Source organism: Capricornis sumatraensis, chromosome 8, assembly GCF_032405125.1.
Source record: "Capricornis sumatraensis isolate serow.1 chromosome 8, serow.2, whole genome shotgun sequence".
NCBI classification, from domain to species: Eukaryota; Metazoa; Chordata; class Mammalia; order Artiodactyla; family Bovidae; genus Capricornis; species Capricornis sumatraensis.
The window spans coordinates 110,784,422-110,804,026 of record NC_091076.1 but is presented as its reverse complement, the minus strand read 5'-3'; the positions used below and the strand labels follow the sequence as shown (position 1 = coordinate 110,804,026).

The 19,605-nt window shown below is 46.4% G+C and overlaps 1 protein-coding gene across 1 annotated transcript in view; it reads right to left on the bottom strand.

Moving 5' to 3' along the window:
- Window positions 1-1,294: 1,294 nt before the first annotated feature.
- ABCA10 (ATP binding cassette subfamily A member 10) overlaps window positions 1,295-19,605 on the bottom strand; it is a 48,571-nt gene continuing 30,260 nt past the window's right edge. The window contains exons 24-37 of the mRNA XM_068976296.1: window positions 13,287-13,403; window positions 12,121-12,207; window positions 11,255-11,346; window positions 10,441-10,561; window positions 9,687-9,804; window positions 9,225-9,316; window positions 7,696-7,874; window positions 7,355-7,430; window positions 7,187-7,281; window positions 6,356-6,475; window positions 6,107-6,247; window positions 3,702-3,781; window positions 2,609-2,664; window positions 1,295-2,490 (exon numbers count right to left, since the gene is read on the bottom strand). Coding sequence (XP_068832397.1) covers window positions 2,392-2,490; window positions 2,609-2,664; window positions 3,702-3,781; window positions 6,107-6,247; window positions 6,356-6,475; window positions 7,187-7,281; window positions 7,355-7,430; window positions 7,696-7,874; window positions 9,225-9,316; window positions 9,687-9,804; window positions 10,441-10,561; window positions 11,255-11,346; window positions 12,121-12,207; window positions 13,287-13,403 — 1,473 coding nt within the window. The 3' untranslated portion in view covers window positions 1,295-2,391. The remainder of the gene's footprint in view (window positions 2,491-2,608; window positions 2,665-3,701; window positions 3,782-6,106; window positions 6,248-6,355; window positions 6,476-7,186; window positions 7,282-7,354; window positions 7,431-7,695; window positions 7,875-9,224; window positions 9,317-9,686; window positions 9,805-10,440; window positions 10,562-11,254; window positions 11,347-12,120; window positions 12,208-13,286; window positions 13,404-19,605) is intronic.

The window sequence follows — 19,605 nt, the reverse complement described above, 5'->3', positions numbered from 1 at the left end:
GATTCTAAGACATCGTGCTGGAAACACGGAGAAGTTCTACCTACTATTTCCAAACTGTGCTTTCCTGGTGGTGGTACCATGCCTTTTCTGTGGCCACCATTTTAGGGGCAGAAGGGATGAAGCTGAGCAGAGTTGCATGGTCCCCATTCATAGCAGCAGGAAATTCACAAAGTGGAAGTCCAGGGCGCCCTGCTCAAAGCAGCTGAAAGAAATCTGCTAGAGGAGGTGACTTTCTCTGACAGCTGACGGTGTCGGCTGGCAAAGGGCTGCGTCCGAGGATGTCGCACAGCCCGCTGCGTCTCATTTGACCATTTCCTGTTCGACTGGAGTGAGAACGTTTGTGGACAGCGGCAGGTGCTGCTTTTCGCCAAGCTCCTCTTTTAAGGAACCAGATGCTGTCCCACCAACGTCGGGCGTGAGCGACATGCGGCTCGCACCCCGCCTCCTGCTGCTGGCAACCCCTCGGCTCTGCCGTCCCCACCTCCGTGTCCCCCGGTCAGCGGCTCTTCCTGCCCGTCCGCTGACGGCAGCCCGTGTGCCAGCTGTCCTTCTGCACCGCTGCACTTTTCCATGCCCTGTACTGTATGGTGAAAAGTGCTCCACTTTTCTGTTTGTTTTTAACGTATTATTTGTGTGAAAAGTATTATAAACCTGCTACAGTACAGGACTGTGTAGATGACTGTGTTAGTTGGGTACCTAGGCTAACTGTGTTGGACTTTTGAACAAACTGGACGTACGAACATGCTCTTGGAATGGAACTCATTCGTGTCTAGGGGACTAACTGTAATGTATACGAAATAACATCTGGCTTGAAATACATGTCAAATTTTCACGCACACTTCGGGCACTCTCCCGGGTCAGGAGGAAGCTGCTGCTCTTCACTGAGCTCCTGGTTTGACCAATGGTGATGATCCATCACAGCCACGAAACAAATCCCCCAAAAGCGGCGGAAAGAGCCGTTTGTAAGGCATCTTGGTAAGGGGACCAATCTCACCTCTGAGTCAGCGCCAAGCTGGAGACAAAGGAGCTGCCCACAGGGCAGATAAGAGAGGTCAGCAGGCGGGCAAAGGCAGAGTCAAGAAGGAGCCGCGATGAGAAGCTCCTGCTGCTTGCTTGGCTCGCAAGCCGAGGACGGACACTGACTTTTTCTACCGGTCAGAAAACAGACAGCAAAGTCTCACAGAGCGGAGAGCTAAGAGTTGCTCTTTGAGCTCCGTACTCTTAAGACTATATCAAATGAGACTTCAACGCAGCGCATCCCAGCTTTATTTAGAAATGTGCATGGAACCAGACTGTCAGGGAACAGGAAAAAGGCTGACATGGTAGAACGTCAGAGGAATGCCATGGGGTTGCTACAGAACGCAGAAGGGCTATAGCGATATGGGAGGCATCCCGGAAATGTACGTGAGAAACACAAAGAATTACTAGGCTCACTGATGCCAACTTCGAAAAAGTACTCCTGAAAGCATGTTGAACATAGGTCAGCCGAAATATTTACTGTGGTTTTACTACAGATTCCTGTTACCTTTACTCACATAATTTCTATACACCCTGAAAGTAGCATTTATTTATTTTATAATCAGACTATATGATTAAATCTAAAAGTTACGCTGTGTCCTTTCACCTATCAACTTTTTAGATCTTCTGACAGTCCGTGTCACATTAAGTTGGTACTAAGTAAATCACTGGAGAAGGAAATGGCAACCCACTCCAGTATTCTTGCCTGGAAAATCCCATGGATGGAGGAGCCTGGTAGGCTACAGTCCATGGGGTCGCAAAGAGTCGGACATGACTGAGCAACTTCACTCACTCAAGTAAATAATGCTTTAGAAAGATGATAAGCTTAAAGTCTAGGGTTTAAAAGCCTACAAGGTTTTATTTGTAACACGTGCTGAGCAGTCAGCCTTATTGAACAACACAGCACTTGTCTAACATCATGTGATTTATGAATTAAACACAAAACAGGCCTAATCTGTGTAACGTCTGATTACATTAATTTTGTCCGCTACGTCTATCTTTGCCTCTTCTCTCCATTCTAAAATTTAAAAAGCCATGTAAAACCTTGATCATGGGGTTTCCCTGGAGATCCAGTGGTTAAGACTTCTCTTTCCAACAGAGAGGGTGTGGGTTCCATCCCGGGTCCAGGAGCGGATATCCCACGTGACACCCGGGCAAGACACCCAAACTTAAAACAGAAGCAGTACTGTAACAAATTCAATAAAGTCTTTAAAAATGGTCCACATCAAATAAAAAAATCTAAAACCCTTAACCGTTATTGAATGTCTGAACTACTGAATGTTCTGTTAACTTCAGTAACATGAGTTTCTTCTGCAGTTACGGGAACTGAGGACGCAGTGAGAGCTAACATGTGACATGAGGAGGCCCAGGGTCTTAAGACTCTTCCTGCGGCAGAAGTTTCCATCTGACTGTCGTATCAACGTCGTCATCCATATTCCCCAGCTCCTGCTCTTTGGAGAGTTCTAAGAATACCTAAGTCGGAGAAAATAAAGAAGGGAACGAACATGTCAGGGTGTTTCTGAAAGGTGGGAGTTCCCAGAGACTCACACAAAGATTCCCGGGGTTGATGCTCGAGGGTTGAAAACCTCACCTGCTCCAAGGTGGCCTGGGAAAGGCTGTATTCTTCCAGGTCGAAGGCCTGTTTCACTGCGAGTAAAGGGGCTGACGTTAGGGCCTGCACACTTGTCAACAGAAGCACTTTCAAAGCCGGCAACATTAACAGCAGCTTCGAATCCAGGAGATACTTTAAGATATGGGCCAAGTAAACTGAATTTTCTTGAAGGATGAATTAAAGAGTGCTGATACGGCTAGTCAAAAGAGCACTGCATTCACGCGTAAATGCCCCGTAAGCCTCCTCCTCACCAACGAGGACCGCGCGTCCTATTTCAGCGCGCAGTGTCTGAGTCTCTGCCTGCGCACTCTGGCCTCCACATCACTGCTGAGCACTGCCGTGTTGCGGTTTAGCAGTTAAGTTGTGTCCAGCTCTTTGCGACCCCGTGGACCGCAGCACGCCAGGCTTCCCTGCCCCTCACTGTCTCCCGCAGTAGGCTCAGTGAGTCAGTGAGGCCATCTAACCGTCTCAGCCTCTGCTCCTTCAGCTTGTATTTATAGATCCGTGGAGTATACTTCCCTGCTGGTCCCCGTTCAGTAAATGCCATGCCTCTTGCATGTCAAGGTCCCATAAACACCCAGCGCGAGCTGTGATCAGTGTCTCTGAAACCAGTTCAGAACCGCCTCTCCGACCCTGACTGGCCACGTCTCACCCCTGTGTGTTTTTCAGCCGTCCCAGCACTGACACAAACACACGGATCAATGGAGAAGGGATTCACAGCTAGACTGAATCCGTGGCGCCAAGTCTCCGCTCCTTGTGCCTCTGACTTTGACAAACACGGAGCTGCCAGAAGCTCACCTTGGTGTTCTTTGGGACGGCACAACAATAATTATGCTCCAATGGTATGCAAGGGAACCAGGATAGAGTGTTCTGACTTATTTCCTTGTGAGCAGAGGGGGAATCGGGCGGTGTGAAGCCAAGTCTATGCATTCCCTTTAAGATTTTTAAGACTATTCCAGTGGAAATTTTCCAAGGTTTGATTGATGCTGTAAGTGTTGTACTTGAAGTTATCTGATATGCATTCCACATGAAAATATTTCCAGTACATTAAGTTTCAACAGTCTAAACTTACCTGCCTCTAATTTGGAAAAGGTCTGAGATAGAGGGTGAACATCCTCTATGGGTAATTTATATGCCATCACGAACGAATACCTGGGAGGAGGAAAGAGTGAGAGTTACTATCCTTCAACATTACAATATTGGGAAGGATTTGACAGCTAAAATAACCAAAGAATTTTTAAAAAGTTTCCTTTAAATTAAAGGCAAATAGCTTAATTTGATAAAGCATGAATCTAAGCCAAAAAATTATCTTTAGTCATAAAAATCTGATCACAACAAAAATCTGCTTGCCCCTAACTTATTGTTCAAGATAAATTCTGAAAAATCACTCTGATACGTTTTCACACTCAGCCTGTGGTGTCTTTCTTTTGTATTTTATTTCTTACTCTCAAAAGCCAATCTTTCTATGCTCCCTGGGACCTTTTAATCAAATTTTCCTCTTTTCAATCTTTTGTACAAGAATTAAAACTTGTAGAGCTCTCTCCCATTAAAAAATTCTTCCTTGACCTCTAGCCTTCCCAAGTATGTTCATCCAGGACCTCATGTTGCACAATTCAGTGAACATTCTTTGGTCTTTCTCTTCTAGACTTCTCAAAAGAATTAAATAAAATTCACACACACTTAATAACTTTCTCCCTTTATTATTTATTCTGTCTTTGTTTTGGGGTTTTTAAATTAATTTTTACTGGAGCATAGCTGCTTTACAGTGTTGTGTTACTGTGCAGCAGGATGAGCCAGCCTCATATAGGCACACACACTGTCCCCTCTGGTTTGCATTTCTTTCCCGTTAGATCACCACAGAGCATTGAGATGGGTTCCCCGTGATCTTCAGTAGGTTCTCACTAATTGTCTATTTTATACATACCATCAATCATCTCCCTGATTCATCCCACAGCCCCTTCCCCCTTGAAGAGAAGAGTAAATATTGTACATTAACGCATGTGTGTGGGATCTAGAGAAACGGTACAGATGAAGCTATTTGCAGAGCAGACAGGGACACAGAGAACACATGCACAGACATCTCTTTACACATCACGGATGTGAGCATTCTCTCCGTCTTCTGTGCACAGAGCTCACTCTTGACTTGAGCGTTTACACGTGATGTTTTCTCAGAAGAGTGACTCTTATCCCCATTCTTCCACCGGCCACACCTGCTCAGCCTTCAAGTCCGCCCTCAACGTCCTCCCCTCATTCATTCGCATCTTCCTTTGCTGATACTCTTTCCTCCAAAGGACTCAAGCACCGTAAGAGCCTTGTGCAGCTTTCAGTGGAGTTCCAGTTCAGCCTGCTATTCACCTGCTATTCCGGTTCAGTAAGCTATTTGCTCATCTTTATTTGTAACTCACAGCTGACCTCACACAACTTTAAAGGAGCCATTCCATTTCCCATCCTGGGACTTGAAACTGGATTTCCCACATGGCAGGCAGATTCTTTACCATCTGAGCCACAAGGGAAGCCCAGAGGAACTATAGGGAGGGTCAAATGATTTATAATCAATCAATTTAAGATAGAGTCAGGGACGTTCCCTGTGGTCCAGGGGTTAGGAATCCACCCTGCAATGCAGGGGGGCTCAGGTTTGATCCCTGATTGGGGAACTAAGATCCCGCACGCCGAGGAGCAGCTAGACCCACAGGCCAAAGCTAGAGTCCGCGGGCCACAAGGAAGAGTCCACGTGAGTCGGGGGGAGCCCGTGGGCCGCGACCAAGGGCTGACGGGGCCAAAGGAGTGAGAGGGAGAGAAACCCAAGCCCCGAGTGGAGCAGGAGCTGCCGCCCACTCCCGTGCCCCTGCCTGCAGAGCCCAGGGACACCTCAAACCCCACGAAGGCACAGTCAGCCTTTCCCAGGCACGTGAGTCTGTTCAAGCTCTCGGTGTAATTTCATATCTGGTGAAATGTTATAGACTGATACAGAATTTTCATTGTCTATTTTAAAAAACCACTAAATTGGTGATCAAGCTTGTACTCCCCCCCAATCTCTCCCGTTCCACAGCTCACACACACACACGCACACACCTACTGTCCACCCGTTCATACGAAGCACTCACTGAGAATAACTTCCATTGTTGCCTGTCTCCTGTACGTCCTTGCTGGTGCTCAGTCGCTCAGTCATGTCTGCCTCTCTGCGACCCCACGGACTGTAGCCTGCCGACTCCTCTGTCCATGGGGTTCCCCAGGCAAGAATACTGGAGGGGGTTGCCATTTCCTCCTCCAGGGGATCTTCCCGACCTGGGGATCAAAGCCCCACCTCCCTCATCGCAGGCGGACTCTTTATGGGTGGGCGGCCAGGGAGGCCCCTCCCTCCTTCCTAGTGGCCCCTCCACAGCCTGTTTGTGACCGGCAGGCAGCCAGGCCTCCCCCTTCCTGCCCTCTGGATGAGCCGAGGCCGTGGGCCTGGCCCCTGCGCCGGGCGGCCCTCACCTCTCCTGCCGAGCAGCCTGGGGGAAGAGCTTGAGGATCTCCATGTGCAGAGGCTCCACCAGGGTGAGCGCCTTTACCTTCACCTCCAGTAAATAGTCTTTGCCGAACTTGCTTTTCAGATGCTGAATGGAACCGATACACCTGGTCCAGGGAAGGGAAAGAAGAGTTGAAAGAAAAGAGATGCCTCCTGGGTTCTCCCGCCCCTGCGGATTGCGGAGGAAGGGGTCCACGCGTCAGCCAGGCACCCACCTCAGGCTCCCGGACACCATGACGGCCACACGGTCGCACACGGCCTCCGCCTCGGCCATGGAGTGGGTGGTCAGCAGGGCGCCCCTCGCCGAGCTTTTAACAATGGCCTGGATTGCCTGCCTGGAGACAGCGAAACGGACTGTTTGCACTTCGAAAGTCATCTGGGAAAACGGATGACCAGGAACAACCAAGGCAGCCTCAAAAGAGGAAGCTAGATTACACTGCAAGAAAAGAAATCTCTGGAGAGAAAGAAGAAAACGTGTCCTGTGTTAGGTAATTATACCATCACGTCAACAGGCTTCACAGAATGAAAAACAGATGTCTGGAAAGGGTGCCTAACTTGGTGTTTGTGTTGAAGAGCAGGAAAACACCACACTGTAGGATTTTCAACAACTGAAAAATAAAACAGAGGAAGAAAGAGGCGGCGGGGGGGCTAGTAAGAGAAAGGAGAGTCAACCGAGAGCCTTCGAGAGTCCATTTGATTCTTAACACGTCGATTTTTGCCTTCCTTGAGGAAATCGGAGTGAGTGGTAGCTGCTCAGTTGGGTCTGACTCTTGTGACCCCATGGACTGCAGCCCACCAGGCCCCTCTGTCTGCGCGATTCCCCAGGCAAGAATACTGGAGTGGGTTGCCATTCCCTTCTCCAGGGGATCTTTCCAACCCAGGGATCTCCTGTACTGCAGGCAGATTCATCACTGTCTGAGCCATCAATATATTGAGTTTCAGTGAATCAAACAATAGAGGGTCTGAGCCTCAAAGGTTAGTGGAGAAAATGTGAAAACTCAATGAGCCCCACTCTAGACCTGGAGGGCCGCCCCGACGCCCCTCACCACATCTGCAGCTGCCCCTCGGGGTCCATCCCCGTGGTCGGCTCGTCCAGGAGCAGCACGGCCGGGCTCCCCAGGATGCTCAGCGCGAAGCTCAGCTGCAAGAGAGAGGAGCCGCGTCGGCGCCGGTGGGGGCGCGTGTGGAGAGGGGGCAGCCCGGCCCGCTCCTACCTTTCTCTTGGTCCCCTCGGGTAAGGCCTTGGTGGGGAGCGCCATCTGGTCCTGCAGCTTCAGCGCGTCTGCCAGCCTGCGGGAAGCACTCGGATTACGTCCGTGCCTAAAATGTCTAGGGCACCCCAGCACTTTCAGTCGGAGAGGCGTGCACGAAGCCTCATTCACAGGGCCCCAAACAATACATGTCATGACTTGGTTCTTGTTCAGATTTTCAGTCATTTTATTTGCATGAAAGTTAGAGGCACAGTTCATCATCTCCTTTCCACATTTCCTGAGTAAGTTCTGTGTCCCCCCCCTTCCTCCAGCCACAAACCACTGGTGGAGGCTTCGCGCCGCACCTTGAAACGCTGAGAGCAGCCTCGTCTTCGGCCAGGCCCCTCACGGCCGCGTACAGGTCCAAGTGTTCCCGGACCGTGAGGCTGGGCCACAGCGCATCCTCCTGCGGACAGTACCCCAGATCCCCGGGGCCGCCGCCTGCCTGTCGCGCCGGAGGCGTTCCGCTGCCACCGAACACCACCTGCAGCGAACAGCGAAGGTCAGCGTCACCGGCCTGCCGCTGCGGCCCTCCCGCTGCTGAAGGAGGGAGAAACGGCTGTTCAGTCACAGCCCCTCTTCAGCACGCAAGAGGGGTTTTAGAAATTCATCTGTTTATTCTTTATTTTTTAATCATTTGATGCTGGAGAGGGTGTGGAGAAAAGGGAACCTTCGTACACTGCTGGTGGGAATGCAAGCTGGTGCAGCCACTACGGAAAAGAGCATGGAGGCTCCTCGGAAACGTGAAAGACAATTGCCATGTGGTCCAGCAAGCCCAGTCCTGGGCGTACACCCAGATGCAACTGTCACCCCAAAAAACACACGCAGCCCTGTGTTCAGAGCAGCACTAGTCACAATAGCCAAGACGTGGAGACAACCTCCGTGCCCATCGACAGAGCAGCAGACAGAGGGGATGAGGCCACGACGGACTGTGCAGCCACGAGAAGGCACGAAGGAACGCCATCCGCAGCAGCGCGGACGCGACTGCAGAGTATTTCACCAAGCGAAGTCAGAGAGAGGAAAACAGATACCGCACATTAGCACATATGTGTGGAGTCTAAAATACGGCACAAATAAACTTGTCTAGAGAACTCACGGAGAAGGCGATGGCACCCCACTCCAGTACTGTTGCCTGGAAAATCCCATGGATGGAGGAGCCTGGAAGGCTGCAGTCCATGGGGTCGCTAAGAGTCGGATATGACTGAGCGACTTCCCTTTCACTTTTCACTTTCATGCACTGGAGAAGGAAATGGCAACCCACTCCAGTGTTCTTGCCTGGAGAATCCCAGGGACGGGGGAGCCTGGTGGGCTGCCGTCTATGGGGTTGCACAGACCTGGACTTAGCAGCAGCAGCAGAGAACTCACAGACGTACAGGTCAGACTTGTGGTTGTCAAGGAGGACGTGGGGAGGGAGGGGTGAACTGGGAGTTTGGGGTTGGTATAAGCAAGCTATATACATATATATAAATATATTCATGGGATGGATAAACAACGAGCTCCTACTGGAGCCCCGGGAACTGTATGCAACATCTTGTGATAAACCATAATGGAAAAGAATGTCAAGAAATAAAGATTGTATGTATGTGTAGAACTGAGCGCCTCTGCTGGAGAGGGAAGCCTGGCGTGCTGCGGTCCACGGGGGGGCAAAGGGACGGACCTGACCGAGCGACTGAACTGAACTGCTGTATGGCAGATATTGGCACAACTCTAAATCAACTATACTTCAATAAGACAGAGCTCGTCTGACTGACTGATGAGAAGAGCGTGAAGAGGCCACTGACACTGAACAGGACATTCCCCGGCTGTGAGCTGGGCTGCCCCCGACGCCACGTACCACTCCCGCGGTCGGCGTTGTGTCCCCAGTTATCATCTTGACAGAAGTGCTCTTCCCAGCCCCACTGTGCCCCAGCAGTCCCAACACTTCACCTGGAAAAAGGTTCACCGTCACTTTTTGTGCTTGAAAAGTCGGCTAACCTAAAATCACTTAGCTCAAGAATGTTTGAAATAAAGTAGCGTTTGCAGACAGCACCTGTGTCATCTCCATACTGATGAAAAGTCTGCGGATTTACATGAGAAGCATTCAGACATCTGGATCCAAGATTAGTTGGTTGTCTTGACATTTGATCTGGGACAGGATTTTGAAATAAAAACATCTCTCTGCCCGCAAGTCAAGTATTTTTATAATTACATGTTAACTGAGATATGCGAACAGACTGAGAGAATGGAAAATCCTTCCCTTCATAGTGCTAAACCTAGAGAATAAGGAACATCCTAATAAACAAAACATTATCCAAACCTTTGTTAATACAGAAGGAAACGTTCCGAACGGCTGTTTTCGTCCTTCTTGCTGAAAAGCACCTTTTCCTTTTCTGTTTATATTCCTTGCGTAAACAGCTTGCCAATATTACCGGCTTCTAGAAAGCATGGGAGAGCGTGACTTTCCTCTGAAACATTGCACATTTTGTGCATTCACGTTCCACCTTTCATTTCCTAGGCTATGCATTTAACCAGGTTTCTGTGCCAATAGTAATTCAGCCTCTTGTTTCAAATAAAACTGTCAAATGTACATTTACGATTGAGGACTTCTTTATCAACTTATGAAACTAATTCCTAAGCAAATATAGTTCCTTTGTGTTATGCTAACCTTGCCTTTTGCATTAATTGCCCTTCTTGTTAATTTTAATGCAGTATAAATTCACCTACTCCTTTCTCATACGCTATTTAGATTTATCGACACGACAATTTCAATATATAGCAAAACGGAATTTAAACTCTTCATGATGCGGGATTTTGTTAAAAATTGATAAAAGAATATCAGAATTCTTGAACTGCTCTGATGAATGAAGATTAAAATCCACCAAAAAGATGGAAGGAGAGAAAATTAAGAGTGATAACTGGATAGAATCTTCAAAAGATAATGACCTGAGTAAGAACTACACATGGGAGGATTGAGGATGAATGACAAATTTTCACAGGGAAAGCCGACCCTCTGTCTACAGGACAAGCCGGCTGCTTTAGTCCTTCCCCAGAGGCTCAGTCGCGGTTTTCACCTCGTCCGAGCCGGACGCAGCGAGCGCGTTCGCCGTTTTCACCCTTTCCCTGTGAACGTCTTCATCCTCTTCTTCCGGTTCTTCTGGGTTTCGACGATATTCCCTTCTTCTTGGAGAGATTCTACAGAGAAAATAAAATAACATTAAAATGAAATGCTAACTGTACAACCACTACCAGGAGAATACGGCTTCAATGATTTGAGTCTTTTTCTCTGTTTTACAAGAATATAAATGATTACTTAAGGACATACAAGATTCTCCTTGACAGTAACAGCTCTCTCAAGTAGCCAAGTCCCATTAAATACTCTTTGACTATTTCTTCTCTTTAAAACTTTTTATCCCATCCATCGACCAGCTCTCTAAATCCTCTCAAATACAGACTTGGTCTTTTTGGTCTGTTGCCATCTAGGTCATCATCACATTGCATCATAAACGATCACCATAACTGGCAAGAGCCTTTTCAAAACATTTCACAGTGAACTCATTTTTCATTCCTGCGTCTTCCACTCAGAGAGCTGTTCTTCTCATAAGCAGGAGAAAAACCAGTGCTTGATGCTTAACCACTGCATGTGCAGCTCACAAGACAAACACCCAAACTGCCTAAAATCACAAGACCTGTGTCTTAGAAACTGTGTATTACTGCATTCAAAGTAATTCTCTTTTTTTGTTGTTTTTGTTTTATTTTTTCAGAATAATATTTCCCAGTGGGCCTAGCCAAGAGTTTGGATAGTAAATCCATACTAATAAAATGTTAAAAGAACTGCTATACACATTAAATGTTTAAATTATATTCAGATGTTAATGTTCTCCCAACCTGAAAAATGGATCTTTCCTCATTGTTTCTTTTCCATACTTCATTTCCAGGCACCGTATAATAAAAAGAAAAACGATGATCTGAAGGTATGGCTAAAGGCAATGAAAAATGATTAGGACATTAGTATCATCTTGGGATTCAAGCTCCATGGGCAACAAATGCCTTCTGCCATGGGAGCCTTGGTCATTTTCTTATAAATTTGATAAAAATCTTATAAAGTGCTTCTCACATGGGAAAGTTTATCTAACCAACCTATATATATGCTGCCTACGAGAGACTCACTTCAGATCTAGAGACAGACACACGCTGTAAGTACAGGGATGGAAAAAGGTATTCCCTGCAACGCAAATGAAAAGACGGCTCACGTGCAAATGCAGCAACGCTCACATCAGACGAAACAGACCTTAAGCAAAGACTGTGATATGAGACAAAGAAGGACATTCAGGACTTAGGGATCATCAGACAAGAAGAGACGCCAACTGTAAATATGCAGGCATCCAACGCGGAAGCGCCTAAATAAAGTGAATGTTAACAGACACCCAAGGGGAAGCTGACAGCGACACAGCAACAGTGGCGCGTGAGGCGCGCGTGCTCAGCCCTGGCTGACCCTTTGCCACCCTGTGGGCTGCAGCCCGCCAGGCTCCTCTGTCTGTCCATGGGAGTTCCCAGGCAAGAATCCCGGAGCGGGTCGACTGCTGCCTTGGCAGGCAGATTCCTTACCAGCGCGCCACCAGGGAGGCCCGCAGAAAGAGCAGGAGCAGGTGTTTGGGGGAGTATTTCAATCTGCCGTTCTTTGAATACGAGCAAGTGCATCATGTGGCTATAAACCCGATGCAGTATGTGTTCAGATAGAAATATTTTCTTACTATGAAGACTGCTAGGAGCATGATTTCATCAACTGCACTTTTCTCAGAGTCCTGACTTTCGGACCTTCTGTGATACATAGAGGACAGCTGTTGAAGAAAAACAAGGGCTGCATGAGATTTCTCTGCATCATGGATATGACGTTCTTATCTTAAATACACCTGTATCATATGACCTGCTGTTTCACAGCACACGAGGGAATGCTCCGTGAATTGGGACAAGACTTGTTCTATGACACTGAAATCTGTCGGGAGGTGACGCCCTTCCTTGGTTATAATCTCCAGTACTTTCTGTATTCGGACTCTGTGTACTGCGTGAGTGCATGCGTGCTGAGTCACTTCAGTTGTCTCTGACTCTGTGTGACCCCCATGGACTGTAGCCTGCCAGGCTCCTCTGTCCATGGGGTTTTCCAGGCAAGAATGCTGGAGTGGATTGCCATGCCCTCCTCCAGGGGATCTTCCTGACCCAGGGATCAAATCCGCATCTCTTATGCCTCCTGCATGAGCAGGCGAGGTCTTTACCACTAGTGCCACCTGGGAAGCCCCAATTCTGTGCAGCAGGGATTCACAAATTTCTTTTCAGTGGAAGTGACTAAACATACAAACGTGAAGTACGTAAGATTTGCTATCACGTCCCCAGAATTCTCAGTGGTCCTTGGATTCTCCCAGAAGTTCCTAATAGTATCTTGCTTTCCTTCCTGCACCAACCACTCACCCCTAAAGCAATCTACCGAGACTTGGTTGTGCAAAGCATAAAACAGCACGTCTTCCCTGCAGTAGGGAAAGGGAGAGCCAAGCACAAAAATAATTTCAGATATTAATCAAAATTGAAACGGGGACCCTCCACGTCATGGTGAGGAGAGAGAGTTCTGTAACAGTGGGAAAAACACGATCCTTTCTTACAATCCCCCCTTGGGATTCATAAACCACAGCTGGGTTTCCTGTTGTGTTTCTTAATGGATTTACCTGCTTCCTTCCGGGTGTGAATAATGGGTTCAGGGTCTGTGCAGCTTTTAATTTCATACAATTTTCGCGTCTTCTTTTCAGAATTTACCAGCAATTGAATAATTTCTAAAATTTTATTAAACGTCCCTGCTCCCCTATCGGAAAGGATTTAATTAACGAGCTACCTGGTCAAGGTGAAAAATACAGTAGGTAAGACTGCTTACCTCTATCATTCGGGCAAGAAAAAAGACTGAAGTGCACGAAGGTATTAAAATTATACATAAAATTATAATATTTTCAGAACGAGTTAGTCCCAGGAGGATGAGCATGAAGAATGAGATCTAAAGGGAAAAAATCCACAGACATAATTTGCTCAGTCATATTTAATGTAAGATGTTTTCTATAAGTAATCTATTTTCCTGGAAAGATATTCCTGTTTTCAATTTTCACCTTATGTACAACAACATTGAGAAGACTGCCCCTTTAAGAAGCATCAAAGTGTCATTACAATTGAAATACATGATTACAATTAAAGTCTGAAACATCTAAAAGGCGCTGCACTATCTGGTAGGGATAGGCAGCAACAATTTAAGAGGGGGAATAACATTATTTTATTTTATGAACATAAATCCTTATATGCTTTCAGCACTAGCATACAATTAACTTCTTGTCGAATGGTATATGTAGTACCATAGTTTTAGGAATAACAAAAGAATAAAGAAGGGAATAGAAACTTCTCTTAGCATCCACTGAATACTATTTACCAAGGACTTTGATGAGCAACTCACCAGCACTGTGACAGCGAATGCTCTTGGAGAGACTCAGCCCCAACCCTGCAAAGTGCTGCCACTTTATATGCATATTCTCTGAGCTCAGAGAACTAAACCTCAAAAACCTGAAGTTAACTTCACCCAGTATCTATTTAGTGCCAGATTTAGAATCCAAACCTGGGCTGTCTGACTCCAGAGCCTAAATTCTTTTATAAGCCTCCATACTTTTTTAAGAAGAGATTGGACTTCCCTGGAAATGTTAAGACTCTGCTCGCAAATGCAGGGGGCCCAGGTTCCATCCCTGGCCCAGGAACCAGATCCCACAGATTGCAAAGCAAGATTCTGCAGGCTGAAGAAGACTGAAGGTACCATGCACCTCTGTGGAAGATTCTGGAAGAGACAGAAGACCAGACCACCCGACCTGCCTCCTGAGACACCTGCATGCAGGTCAGGAAGCAACAGTTAGAACTGGACATGGAACAACAGACTGGTTCCAAATAAGAAAAGGACTACGTCAAGGCTGTATATTGTCACCCTGCTTATTTAACTTCTATGCAGAGTACATCATGCGAAACGCTGGGCTGGAGGAAGCACAAGCTGGAATCAAGATTGCCGGGAGAAATATCAATCACCTCAGATATGCAGAGGATACCACGCTTGTGGCAGAAAGTGAAGAAGAACTAAAGAGCCTCTTGATGAAAGTGAAAGAGGAGAGTGAAAAAGTCAGCTTAAAGCTCAACATTCAGAAAACTAAGATCATGGCATCCAGTCCCATCACTTCAAATAGATGGGGAAACAGTGGAAACAGTGACTGACTTTATTTGAGGGGGCTCCAAAATCACTGCAGGTGGTGACTGCAGCCATGAAATTAAGATGTTTACTCCTTGGAAGGAAAGTTATGACCAACCTAGATAACATATTGAAAAGCAGAGACATTACTTTGCCAACAAAGGTCTGTCTAGTCAAGGCTATGGTTTTTCCAGTGGTCATGTATGGATGTGAGAGTTGGACTGTGAAGAAAGCTGAGTGCTGAAGAATTGAACTGTGGTGTTGGCGAAGACTCTTGAGAGTCCCTTGGACTGCAAGGAGATCCAACCAGTCCATCCTAAAGGAGATCAGTCCTGGGTGTTCATTGGAAGGACTGATGTTGAAGTTGAAACTCCAATACTTTGGCCACCTGATGCAAAGAGCTGACTCACTGGAAAAGACCCTGATGCTGGGAGAGATTGAGGGCAGGAGGAGAAGGCAATGCCAGAGGATGAGATGGCTGGATGGCATCACTGACTCGATGGACATGGGTTTGAGAAAACTCCAGGAGTTGGTGATGGACAGGGAGGCCTGGTGTGCTGTGATTCATGGGGTGGCAAGAGTTGGACACAACTAAGTGACTGAACTGAAATGAAGACTTGGCATGGCAAAATAAATAAATATTTTTTAAAAATTAGAGATACCAAGGGAACATTTCACGCAAAGATGGGTACAATAAAGGATAGAAACGCTGTGGGCCTAATAGAAGCAGAAGATATTAAGAAGAGGTGGTCAAAAAAGGTCTTAATGACCTGGACAACCACAGTGGTGTCATCACTCAGCTAGAGCCAGACATGCTGGAGTGCGAAGTCAAGTGGGCCTTAGGAAGCATTACTACAAACAAAGCTAGTGGAAGTGATGGAATTCCAGCTGAGCTGTTTCAAATCCTGAAAGATGCTGCTGCTAAGTGCTGCATGCAATATGCCAGCAAATTTGGGAAACTCAGCAGTGGCCACAGGACTGGAAAAGGTCAGTTTTCATTCTAATCCCAAAGAAAGGCAATGCCAAGGAATTCAAACTACCTCACAACTGCACTCATTTCACATGATAAGCAAGGTAATCCTCAAAATACTTCAAGCTAGGCTTCTAACAGTACACGAACTGAGAGCTTCCAGATGTACAAGATGGGGAACCAGAGATCAAATTACCAACATCTGTTGGATTGTAGAAAAAGGAAGAGAATTTCAGAAAAACATCTATTTCTGTTACACTGACTACACTAAATCCTTAGACTGTGTGGATCACCACAAACTATGGAAAATTCTTAAAGAGATGGGAATACCAGATCAACTCACTTGCCTTCTGACAAGCCTGTATTCAGGCCAAGAAGCAACAGTTAGAACCCGACATGGAACAATGAACTGGTTCCAAATTGCAAAAGGAGTACGTCAAGGCCACACGTTGTCACCCCGCTTATTTAACTTACATGCAGAGTACATCATGCGAAATGCTGGGCTGGATGAAGCACAAGCTGGAATCAAGATTGCCAGGAGAAGTATCAATAACCTCAGATATGCAGATGACACCACCTTACGGCAGAAAGTGAAGAGGAACTGAAGAGCCTCTTCTTTTTTTAATTTAATAGAAGGGCACCTGCTTCACCGTGTTGCGACGGTTCCTGCCGCACACCAACATGAATCGGCCACAGGTGTGCGTGTGTCCCCGCATCCTCAATCCCGACCCCTCCTCCCCATCCTACCCCTCTGGGTTCTCCCAGAGCACTGGTTTGGGGGCCCCGCTTCATGCATCAAACCTGCACTGGCTGCAAAGGTGAAAGAGGACAATGAAAAAGCTGGCTTAACACTCAGCATTCAGAAAACGAAGACCACGGCCCCCGGTCCCATCGCTTCATGGCAAATAGATGGGGAAAAAATTCAAACAGTGACAGACTTTATTTTCTTGGGCTCCAAAACCGCTGTGGATGGTGACTGCAGCCATGAAATTAAAGGACACCTGCTCCTTGGAAGAAAATTATGACAAACCTAGACAGCACATTTAAAAGCAGAGACATCATTTTGCCAACAAAGGTTTGTATAGTCAAAGGTATGGTTTTTCCAGTAGTCATATACAGATGTGACAGTGGGACCATAAAGAAGGCTGAGCGCTAAAGAATTGATGCTTTTGAATCGTGGTGTTGGAGAAGATTCTTGAGAGTCCCTTGGACTGCAAGGAGATCCAACCAGTCAACCCTAAAGAAAATCAACCCTGAATATGCATTGGAAGGACTGATGCTAAAGCTGAAGCCCCAATACTCTGGCCACCTGATGCGAAGAGCTGACTCATTGGAAAAGACCCTGGTGCTGGGAAAGATTGAGGTCAGGAGGAGAAGGGGGCGACAGAGGATGAGATGGTTGGATGGCATCATCGACTTGATGGACGTGAGTTTGAACAAACTCCAGGACATAGTGAAGCACAGGCAAGGCTGGTGTGCTGCAGTCCATGGGGTCACAAAGAGTCGGACACGACTGAGCAGCTGAACAGCAACGGAAGTTTAAAAAAAATGAGGAGCCCTGGAGCGAGTCAGCTGTCCATACATCCAGCCGATGGGCCAGCCTGCAGTGCGTCAGGTGCCAAGATTCCAAGTGTATGAAACTGATCATAGAATGTAAAAAAAGCTCTTTAAAGTGTTCTCTCCACAAGCACAAGAAATATCTTCTCATAGAAAAAGCAATATGAACGGAAACAATCTGAGGGTTCATCAGCGTATTTTAGGGCCTTAATCAGAACCTGCTCAGAGGTCCCCTGGCCACACCGTCATAGTTATGAGAGGCGCTGCTTTAGCGAGACGTGTCAGCGCATCTTCAGTCCCACGGAGACCTGCAGCCAAGCTCTCTAATCTAAGAGTGCAGGAAGAGAACTCATCTTTCACCTCCCTACCTCCTCCTCTCCATCCCTTTCTTTTACCTTTTTTTATTTAAAGAATCATTTATTTGGCTGCATCGGGTCTTAGGCTGAGGGACTCTCTAGCTGAGCTGCACAGGCTGAGTTGCTCTGTGGCTTAGGGGATGTTAGTTCCTGGACCAGGGATTGAACTCATGTCCTCTGCGTCACAAGGCAAATTCTTAATCACTGGAAAGGCCCCTTTCTTTTTATCTTACTATACAAATTAGCTCATCCATCGTTTCTAACCCATTAGAAAAATTAAAATAATCCTTCCATTAACTCTTCCTTCCAACAAGCAACAACAGGTACAATCTCTGTCCATGGCACTTCCCAGGCAAGTATACTGAAGGGTGGGAAGCCATTCCCTTCTCCAGGGGATCTTCCCGACCCAGGGACTGAACCCACATCTCCTGCCTTGCAAGCGGATTCTTTACCATCTGAGTCTCCAGGGAAGCCCTAGGATTCCATACTTAAAGGTCAACCAAATATGAACTCTTGGTTAAAAAAAAATCGAACATATGAGGCAACAGTCCACTAAGTGTGAGTCCAGAAGGGGAAAAAATACAGATTAAAACTATCTGAAGACTTTAGCTACTAGAATTATCAAACCACAAATACAAATATTTCAATTAAATGTACACGTAAATTGCACGTGAAATTAAAAAAAACCCCACAAACTAGTAACAAAAGGCTGTGAGAAGCAGTTCAGGAAATTTGAAACAGAAGCAGAGTTCTGGAAAGCAAAACTGAGGTTTTAAAAATCAGCCAAAGATTAAAGATAATTCAGACACAGTCGAATGGTTTTTGGTCATAAAGCCACCGTTAGAATAAACAGGATCACTACATAAAGTCTCCAGAGTTAAACATACCCAATAAAATAGTCTAAAACATACACGGCAACGTTAATTAGGGAGTAAGACCAACAAATCTACCTTTCTATTGGGATGCATGAGGGAAAAAATTAGATCAAGACCGATTCCAACGGTTGAGGAGATGTTACCCTGCTATGACATTCAACCACCAATCAAACTATCACAACCACCAACAACCCTGGCTCAGAATTACAGGTATACAGGGACGAGATTTAGAAGCTCGGAAGCAACTTCATCACCTTTAGGATGTCTACTGTTGCCATCAATTCTCGAACTGGTTGCGTTTGTGACATTTCTGCCCACAGTAAGCCCGATCTTTGGATACCACCCACAGCGACCACAGCGTAGCTCTCACAGCCTTAGAGAAGCAAGACCTTGATCTCCTGACCCCAATCCCTCCACCACATCCCCAAAACAGACAGGAGAAAGGCGAGTCCACAAGAAAGAGAGAAAGGAGAGAACATCTTTCCTTTTCTCACCAAGGGGCCTCAGACTAACAGCATGCCTGAAATGGAGCTGGAGAAGGAAATTTTCATTGTTCGTAAGATTAAAGTTACGTTTTGGACTCGACTGGCCTTCTTTAGTACTTAAAGCAAATCTTAAAGAAGGAAACAAGACTGTGTTACTATCCGAAAGTCAGAAAGGCGTGCTGGCCTGCTCGAGATGCCAGCAAGGCCTGGGGAAGGAGGCGGAGCAGAATATGCCCGACGTGGCAGATAATCTTATTTCTTAATAAAACTTTTCTCTGTTTACCTGTTTGCTTATGTCATTCATCAATATGGCCACCTAGCACAAATTTTTTTTTTTAATAAAGAGAATTAATTATTCAGGAGGAAACTCCCTGAGTTGAGAAACTTGGGCTCAGGTCTAATCCTTTAAAGTTTTTCCCACTCTATCAAATGAGGGAATTGACCCCAGTGATCCAGCCTTTCAGCCAGGACATGTCAGGATTTCTATAGCTGTTTCATCTCTTTCCAAAGAAACAGAAGTGCCAAAGAGAAACTTTTGAGAACAGAAAAAAAAAAAAACCACACACACACAAGAAGAAGAGGAAAATGAACTGAAAACCTTAAACCACGAACATGGCCAAACAATGACCAAAGTGGGAAAGAAGCAGTTTTGCTTCCTTCTAGGTATTTATGCCTAACTCTCCCCTGTTAGAAAAGGAACTTCAGGAAAACGTCACATAAACACGCATGCGTGTGCATTTT